Source organism: Canis aureus, chromosome 27 (assembly GCF_053574225.1).
Source record: "Canis aureus isolate CA01 chromosome 27, VMU_Caureus_v.1.0, whole genome shotgun sequence".
Classification (NCBI taxonomy): domain Eukaryota; kingdom Metazoa; phylum Chordata; class Mammalia; order Carnivora; family Canidae; genus Canis; species Canis aureus.
In genome coordinates, this window is record NC_135637.1 from 10294718 (window position 1) to 10304535 (window position 9818).

Sequence of the window (9818 nt, forward strand, 5' to 3'; positions counted from 1 at the left end):
ATATCATTTGTGGTGTGTATGCTATATATATTTTTTTTAAGATTTTATTTATTTATTCATGAGCTACAGAGAGAGAGAGAGGCAGAGACACAGGCAGAGGGAGAAGCAGGCTCCATGCAGGGAGCCCGATGTGGGACTCGATTCCGGGTCTCCAGGATCACACCCCGGGCTGCAGGTGGTGCTAAACCACTGTGCCACCAGGGTTGCCCTGTATGCTATATTTTGAAGAATATTACCTCAATCTGCTTATTCAATGTGCTTCTTAAAATTGTTATTTATGTAGTTGTTTTATTTCCCACTAAACACTTAGCTCCAGACAATTAATAATATCTTCCTCATTTGGAGGATTCTGAAGCATCAGGCAACAACCTTAGAGGTTCATTCAATCTGCATTCTTAAATCAAAAAAGCCTCAATTTGCATCAGGCACTGTGATTAGTAACTAGGAGTAAAAATAAGATCAATAATAAAATTTGGTTTACATTTTTAAAGACTCTTTCTTTATTTTTTTTAAAAGATTTTATTTATTTATTCACGATAGACATAGAGAGAGAGAGAGAGGCAGAGACACAGGCAGAGGGAGAAGCAGGCTCCATGCCAGGAGCCTGACATGGGACTTGATCCCGGGACCCCAGGATCACGCCCTGGGCCAAAGGCAGGCGCCAAACCGCTGAGCCACCCAGGGATCCCCAAGACTATTTCTTTATTTTATTATTATTATTATTTTTTATTATTATTTTTTAAGATTTTATTTGTTAAAAAAAAAAAAAGATCTTATTTGTTTATTTGACAGAGGGAGAGAGGAAGAGAGAGCACCAGCAGGGGGAAGGGCAGAAGAAGGAGAAGCAGACTTCCCGCAGAGCAGGGAGCCCGAAGTGTAGCTCAGGACCTCAAGATCATGACCTGACCCAAAGGCAGATGCTTAATCACCTGAGCCACAGCACCCCAGACTATTTCTTTTTTTTTTTTTAGAGAGAGGTTTTATATTCACAGCAAAACTGAGGGAAGGATACAGAGAGTTCCCATATCCCCTAGTCCCACACATGCACAGCTTCTCCTATTCTCAATAGCAGACTTTCAGGGAAATGGAAACCTATTCTTTTTTCCTTAATCCTCTGCCTTCCGTAGAATTCTGCAAAGAGAAAGAGAAGGTGCTTTCGCAAGAATGTGGAAAAAGACAGGTGTTAGTCATTTGAGAAAAGGGAAGCACTCTGTGTTTACAAGAATCCTAACAGTGTCTGCTCACATAGAATGAGGAATACTAAAAAAAAAAAAAAAAAAAGAATGAGGAATACTTTCCATTTGTTGAAAAATCCAGCCTGATGGTATTCAGGTATTTACCAAGAACATGGACTCTGTCTCCAAGGACCTCTTGGATTAGCAGGGGGGCTAAACGGACATGTTCGATGGATGTATTATTTATTAGAAGTTATGAGACTAACAAGGTGTGAGGAGAAAAAGTAGCAGGATGGCATTGGAAAGATACACAAGGCCCATCCGTGAAGAGCCTTGTATACCAATCTGACAAATGTGACTTTTAGCCTAGAGCAGATGTGGCAAACTTAAAATCCCACAGAAACCAGGCATGTAAATGAGTGAAGCTGACTAGGTAATAGGGAGTGGTGGGACTGGGGCAAAATGGAGAATGCCCCTGACACAGGGAGCGGCTACTCTCAGCTCCAGCTGATGGTTACTGTGTGGCCCAGAGCAGCCAGATCTTCCAGTTTTCCAAGAAAGTCTGGAAATCCAGGTTTTTATAGGACAGTTCTAAGGGGTTTTTTTGGTTTTGTTTTTTAAGTTTTGATTATTTATTGGACAGAGAGAAAGAGAGCACAAGTAGGCAGAGCAGCAGGCAGAGGGAGAGAGAGAAGCAGGCTTTCTGCTGAGCAGGGAGCTCAATGCGGGGCTGGATTCCAAGACCTGGGGATCATGACCTGAGCCGAAGGCAGACACTTAACCCACTGGAGCCTCTCAGGCGCCCCAGGACAGTTCTAAGTTCTTAAAACATGTGGCCCAAAACCAACTGGCTTTAGAACCAGATATGGCTCACAGGCCATACACCAATCACCTTGGCAGCTTGAAGGGAGCAGATGAAGGTTTTTTTTTTTATAAAAGGATATGATCCCATCTGTGCTTTAGAAAAAAGTCACATGGTGGTGTGGGAAAGGAATTACAGGGAATAGATTAGAGGAAAGGAAACCAGTCAGGAAACTCTCAATAGTTTCTACAGGTGGGAGGTGGCAGCAGCCACAGTGGGGTGGGGGGAGATGTCGTGGCTGATCTGGAGTCCAGGATTCAGTGGAAGGAACTTTGCTTTAATCAGCAACTGGAAAAAGGAGTATATGCATTTTCTCAATGTATTTCCCGCCCCTGCACCCCTTTCCTAAGCTAGGAACTGAAAGGAATAGGGCAGATAGATCATCTCTAAAGCCAAAGGATAGGACATTTTAGTAAAATCTCTGGGCTTGGGTGCAGTCTCTTTTTACCTATGATTATTTTAGAGATAGACTCCTTGACCAACTGCTCAACCCTCACTCGCCCCACCAATGCGCTCAGCACATAGTTAAAATTAAAAGCATATCCATCATTTGGTATTTGGCTCTTTTGAACGACCAGTGGAAAACTCAGAGCCAAATCCTCTTTTGCAAACAGCAGAGAGAGGAACCGGCTCCCCAAGAGGCTGTTGTGTGGAGACAGACTCATTAGAGGTGACCAGCTCCATTGCATGGTCTTGCTAGTTGTGTAACGGATCACTTGGGTTCAGGGAAGGATGCAAAGGGCAGGGGTGTGAATGCAGGGAAGAAGACGCACTCCACAGAGTTTTTCTAACACCCAACAAGTGCTACTTTTAGCTTTGTTAGCTAAAAATAAGCTCGAAAAAAGCTTTTCTAGCTTTTTTTCCCCCCTCCACAGACCCTTCTGAATTTTAAGTGCTGTATTTTTTAGTGTGGGCAGCGGAAATGGGTCTGAGGAGCTGTGCAGCAAAGCCTCCCCCTCTGGCACCGCCTGGGAGAGCCCCATGGGATAGGGAGAGGACGGGGCAGTCAGGCAAAGGTTAGGGGCAGAGGCCCAGAACGGCTCCAGGAAATGTTTGTATTTCTCCACCGGGAGGGAGGACAAACAAGCTTTTTTCGTGCCTTCTGGGCAGCTTTGCATGCTCTCCAGCGCAGGAGTCTGAAGAGCAAGAGTGAGGCTGGAAAGAAAAACCGTTCTGGGGCTGGACCCAGCAACTGCTCCATGAATCTCACCGGACCTGCCTGCCGCCCAGAAATGACCGCTTGCATTTCTCCATGCTTCACCTGGTGGGGAGACAGGTAGCCTGGGACAGCCTGCCAAGGAAGGACCTCCCTGAGTCTCTCATCCCCTGGCTGAAGTCTCTGTCTTCCCAGCGGTGGCTGTGTCCACCCACACGTGCAGTCGGTACCTGCATCCCAGGCTGAAGAAGTCGAGAAACCAGCAGCTGGGTGAGTGGTAGCCTTCAGATAAGCGTCTGTGTCTCTGTGGGGACTCCCAGCACCCTCCCCCCTGCACACGGGACACCGTCCACTGTCCACCATGGACAACGGGTCGTGCTGCCTCATCGAGGGGGACCCCATCTCTCAGGTGATGCCACCGCTGCTGATCCTGGCCTTCGTGCTGGGCGCACTGGGCAATGGCATGGCCCTCTGTGGTTTCTGCTTTTACATGAAGACCTGGAAGCCGAGCACTATTTACCTTTTTAACCTGGCCGTGGCCGACTTCCTTCTCATGATCTGCCTGCCCTTCCGGACAGACTACTACTGGAGACACAGGCAATGGGCCTTTGAGGACATTCCGTGTCGGGTGGCGCTCTTCATGCTGGCCATGAACAGGGCTGGGAGCATCATCTTCCTCACTGTGGTGGCGGTGGACAGGTACTTCAAAGTGGTCCACCCCCACCACGTGCTGAACACCATTTCCAACCGGACTGCAGCTGGCATCGTCTGTGCCCTTTGGATCATGGTCATCCTGGGCACTCTCTACCTTTTGATGGAGAACCATCTGTGCGTGCATGAGAAGACCATATCTTGTGAGAGCTTCATCATGGAGTCAGCCAATGGCTGGCACGACATCATGTTCCAGCTGGAATTCTTCCTCCCTCTCGGCATCATCCTGTTCTGCTCCTTCAGGATTATTTGGAGTCTGAAGCAGAGGCGGCAGCTGGCCAGGCAGACTCGGATGAAGAAGGCTACCCGGTTCATCATGGTTGTGGCGGTTGTGTTCATCACGTGCTACCTGCCCAGCGTGTCGGCCAGACTCTATTTCCTCTGGACGGTGCCCTCGAGTGCCTGCGACCCCTCTGTCCACGTAGCCCTCCACATCACCCTCAGCTTCACCTACATGAACAGCATGCTGGATCCTCTGGTGTATTATTTTTCGAGTCCTGTATTCCCCAAATTCTACACCAAGCTCAAGATCCGCGGTTTGCGACCAAAGAGTCCAGGGCACTCCAAGACCCAGAGGCCGGAAGAGATGCCAATCCCAAAGCTCTGTCGCAAGAGTTGTGTCCGTGTGGCAAGCAGCTTCCAGAGCCAATCCAACGAGCAGCAAGATCTTCAAATGTGTGGAATGGCACTGAAACAGGCAGACAGGCAAAACCCAAGGAGGACAGACAAACAGACTTAGAAATAGTTCGTGCCAAGGGGGTGAGAAGACTTTGAAAATGCCACCCTTCCTCAGCTGTATCCTCCTCACTCTATCTGGAAGTGGAATCCAGGTCACTATGGCTTTTTGGAAGGTTCCAGTTGAAAAGTGAGTGGGTTACCTTTCTAGGACCCAGTTACAAGGACAGGACAGTATGTGCACAGAACGGAGCATGTGTGTATTGGGTGGGGCTATGGGAAGAGCTCAGTTCCTGGGCAGTTTCAAGTGGCTGAGTAAATAGGTATCAATATGTACAGGGGACATATCCTTTTTCTGGGAGCATCAGTGAACTTAATGACTTAGCAGTATTTCCTATCCTCTGACCTTAAGTTGTTACTTGTTTTGGAAAGTAGATTCCAGAGTAAGTCAATAGCTTGATATTAGGCTGAGTGAGGCTCTTTCGAGGCAGTTGTCTTGATCCTGACGAATTTCATCTTCACAGGGCCCCTCTGTATGGCTCTGATTTCTCAGTAGCCCAAGAAGAAGGGCAGCAAAACCATCTGCTCTGATCTTCTCTGACCTCTGCATTTTTCTGCAAGTCTTTGCATTTCAAAGAAGGTGCTGAGGGATCTGTTTCCAGGGAGAGCTGAGCGCTTGAAAAAAAATCCCATTGGCCTTTGCAAAGGGCTGAGCCCAGGGTGATTGCTTCTGACTGCTTGTTATATGGCTACGAGTTGAGATTACTTATTCATTCATTTTCCAAGTATCTACTGAATTCATATACATGCTGGGCACTGTGCTAGTCTCCCTTTTACCTGGAGGGTTGTTAGTCAAGCCCTGTGTGACAGCAAAGTATCTGGGGGGAGGGGGGGCAAACAGAAAGGTTAATACTCTCTCTCTTACTAACCTCTCAGGGAATATAGTTTCTAGACCTGTTCATTGCAAACATCAGTATGTTTCTCTCGTTTCAGATTTCTGTACAAACACTAAAGGGTGGGAAGGGTGATGTCCCTTATGCACATGAATTTTCCACACGTGTACTTGGAGCCCTCAAAACTGAATGATTCTATGGAATGACAGGCTGCCCCGGCCTTGGATTAGGGGGAAGGAGTCCAAGCCATCTTTAGCTCTGTTCTCAAGCCACAGAGTGGTGAAAGTCATTCTTGGCTCTTTTGTTTACACATTCTCAAATTTCCAGGGTACTCTCTGCCCCAGATGACCTTACCAGATTTTAGTTCTTTGGCCTTGAAACACTCCTATCAGCTGTCTTTATTATTTCCTTTTGCAGAGGCACTCCATACCCAGCAATGAAAAGTATGGGGTCTGGAAAGTCAGATGAACCTAAATTTGAATCCCAGCTCAACCACTTACTAGATGTATAATCTGAGGGCAGGTTTTTTTTAAATAAATTTATTTTTTATTGGTGTTCAATTTGCCAACATATAGAATAACACCCAGTGCTCATCTCGTCAAGTGCCTACCTCAGTGTCTGTCACCCAGTCACCCCCACCCCCCCGCCCACCTCCCCTTCCACTACCCCTAGTTCGTTTCCCAGAGTTAGGAGTCTCTCATGTTCTGTCTCCCTTTCTGATATTTCCCACTCATTTTTTTCTCCTTTCCTCTTTATTCCCTTTCACTATTTTTTATATTCCCCAAATGAATGAGACCATATAATGTTTGTCCTTCTCCGATTGACTTCACTCAGCATAATACCCTCCAGGTCCATCCACGTTGAAGCAAATGGTGGGTATTTGTCGTTTCTAATGGCTGAGGAATATTCCATTGTATACATAGACCACAGCTTCTTTATCCATTCATCTTTCGATGGGCACCGAGGCTCCTTCCACAGTTTGGCTATTGTGGACATTGCTGCTAGAAACATCGGGGTGCAGGTGTCCCGGCGTTTCACTGCATCTGTATCTTTGGGGTAAATCCCCAGCAGTGCAACTGCTGGGTCGTAGGGCAGGTCTATTTTTAACTCTTTGAGGAACCTCCACACAGTTTTCCAGAGTGGCTGCACCAGTTCACATTCCCACCTGAGGGCAGATTTTATTTAAACCTTCAGCTTCCATTTTTTTCATATGTCAAACAGAAGTAACAATAACGTAGATGTCAAAAGGTTGGTGGGCAGATTCCATGAACGTAAGCTCCCGAAGCACAGGGGTGCTTTTTAAAAAATTTTTTAAATTTAAATTCAATTTGCCATTATATAGTATAACACTCACTCCCCATCCCTCACTCAAGTGCCCTCCTTAGTGCCTGTCACCCAGTCACCCCATCCCCCCACTCACCTCCCCTTCTGCAACCCTTTGTCTCCCAGAGTTAGGAGTCTCTCATGGTTTGTCTTCAAGCATAGGGATTCTGTTCACTGTTATGCCTCCAGTGCCTAGAAGAGTGCCCGCACATAGGTGCTCAATACACAAGTGCAGATGGAGCATTAAGTTCTGTGTCTGGCAGTAAGTACTCAATATTACGACTTCTGACATTAATGCAGTTTGCACACAAAGATGATGAGGCATAGAAGCCATTTCCCTCAGAGTTTGCCACCCCAAGTAGCTGCTGTACTGTCACTACCTGAATTTCCTCACTCCCCAGCTGCCTGGGGAGGAGTGAAAGCACGATTCTTATCTGCCTCAGAGAACCATATATCCTCCAAAAAGAAATCTGTGGAAGGCCCACACTTCTGCTTTTGATTCTACCCCTGCTCATAATTCATTCCTGGGCTGCTCCTTTGTTGCTTCGTTTTAATAAAGACGGTTTCCAAAAGAAAGTCTGCATTCTGTGTGTGTGTGACTCCTAAGACCATACGCTTCGAAGAAAGGAGTGTAAAAATCCAGAATCTCAGGTAGGCAGAGATTCTCACTAAGAACCAGCAAGAACAAACAAAAAAGAAGGAAAAATGAAAAACCCAAGCACAGTCCAGACTCCATTTTTTCAATTCCCAATGTGATGAAAAAGAGATCTTACCAAGTGTTCTTCAGAAATTGCAAGGAAGAGGAATTTAGCTTTGTTTGAGTAAACACAGGCCCCTTTTGAGCTCACTCATGAAGCTGGGGCCCTAAATTTTATATATTTATTTATACACACACACACACACGGTTTGAGATGGAATAGGACAGACAGATAACTATATTCACCGTCCAGTGATGATATAGTAGGAGTGGGAAGAGGTTAATACTTTATCCTTGTAAAGATTCGTTCATTCATTCACTCATTCATTCCATCTTTCTTCCTTTTTTTTTTTTTTTAAGATTTTATTTATTTATTCATGAGAGACACACAGAGAGAGAGGCAGAGACACATGCAGTGGGAGAAGCAGGCTCCATGCAGGGAGCCCAACATGGGGTCTCCAGGATCACCCCCTGGGCTGAAGGTGGCGCTAAACCGCTAAGCCACCTGGGCTGCTCTCATTCCATTTATTAGGCACCAACTCTGTACCAGGCACAGTAGAAACATAAATGGAAAACAAAGCCCCTGACCCTGTGGGTTCTATTGTAGAAACCAAGGGAAAAAATCAAACTACCATTCAGGGTAACTGTGTGAAAGTGGTAAGAATAAGGTTCTGCAGGACAGCCCAAGGACTTCATCTTGACCTGGGGGGGGGGGGGGGGGAGGCTGAAGAGGGCTTCTCAGAGGAAGTGACTCCTGAACTTAGCCCTGAAGGTGACAAAGGAGGCAACCAGATGACTCAATGGGGAAAGGTATCCCAGTGAGAGAGGATGTGGTAAGAAAGCAGGTTACCTGGGAGCTGCAGGACAGTCAATGGGACAGGAATGAAAAGTCCTGGGGGTCTGAGGCAATCTGGTAAGAGGTGATGCCATGAGATCCACTGGGGAGAGAAGGTCTGTTCACAACATTTATTTATTTTTTTTTTCTTTTTTTAAAGAGGGAGTTGAGGAGGGCCAGAGGGAGAGGAAGGGGGACAGAAACTCAAGCAGACACCCCAGCGAGTGTGGAGCCCCATGGGGCTCGATCTCACGACCCTGAGATCACAACCTGAGCTGAAACCAAGAGTTGGATGCTCAACCAACTGAACCATGTGCACCTCACAACTCTTCTTGATGGAAGATTCATGACTAACCTTTCAGATTCTTTGGTTTTGGAAAGGAATTAAATTTAATTATCAAAGGCATATATGTTTTTCTTCAAAATCAAAAGAACATATGAATACATAAAGAAGTAAGAGTCTTCCTTGCATTCCCTTTAATCTCATTTCCTAGAGGTGATGACTAATATTGGGGGTATATACACACTTGCACACAAATGATTAATCTTGCTGAAGCAGGATACACAGGCAGGTAGTTTTGCAAGGTACTTTTATCATGAATAAAGTACCTTTTTTTAAAAGATTTTATTTATTTATTTATGAGAGACACACACACAGAGAGAGAGAGAGAGAGAGAGAGAGAGCCAGAGACATAGGCAGAGGGAAAAGCAGATTCCCTGCAGGAAGCCCAGTGTGGGACTCAATCCCAGGACCCAAGGATCACAACTTGAGCCAAAGGCAGATGCTCAACCACCGAGCCACCCAGGCCCCCCAAAAAAGAGAATCCTAGGCAGGCTCTCCACTGAGTGTGGAGCCTGATTTGGGGCTCCATCCACAACCTGAGATCACAACCTGAGCCAAAACTAAGAGTTGGACACTCAACTGACTGAGTCACCCAGGTGCCCCAACCATGGCCTTTTAATGGATATTTAATTGATTTTCAATTTTCCCCTATTGCCATCGTACTGTGGTGAATATTTTGAATGATGTATCTTTGGGCACATGGGCTAGAGTTTTCAGAAGATTCTGAGATGTGGAAATGCTGGGTCAGAGGACAGGTGGCTGGAGAGCATAGCCCCTGGACCCCGACTATCTGGACCCAAATCCTATCTCTTTTACTTACTAGCTGTGTGGCTTTAGCAAGTTACTTAACCTCTCAATACTTTACTTTCCTTGTCTATAAAATGGGGACAAGAACAATACCTGCCATAGGGTTGTTTTGAGTACTAAATGAATTTAGATATATAAAGCACCTAGAGGGGTGCCTGTGATTCAGCCAGTGAAGCATCTGCCTTCAGCTCAGATCACAATCCCACGGTCCTGGGATGGATCCCCGCATCAGACTTTCTGTTCAACAGGGAACCTGCTTCTCCCTCTCCCTCTGCCTACGGTTCTGCCTCCTTGTGCTCTCTCTTTCTCTGTCAAAGAAATAAATAAAAATCTTTTAAAAA

The 9818-nt window shown here is 46.1% G+C and overlaps 1 protein-coding gene across 1 annotated transcript; it reads left to right on the forward strand.

The window, feature by feature from the left end:
• Positions 1-2747: 2747 nt before the first annotated feature.
• HCAR1 (hydroxycarboxylic acid receptor 1) lies at positions 2748-7371 on the forward strand. The gene has a single exon (XM_077875431.1). The coding sequence runs from the start codon at positions 3555-3557 to the stop codon at positions 4641-4643; it is 1089 nt and encodes a 362-aa protein (XP_077731557.1). The 5' UTR covers positions 2748-3554; the 3' UTR covers positions 4644-7371.
• Positions 7372-9818: the final 2447 nt, after the last annotated feature.

Excerpts from the sequence above, each read along its gene's own strand:
- HCAR1 (XM_077875431.1), top strand. The coding sequence starts at position 3,555 with ATGGACAACGGGTCGTGCTGCCTCATCGAGGGGGACCCCATCTCTCAG.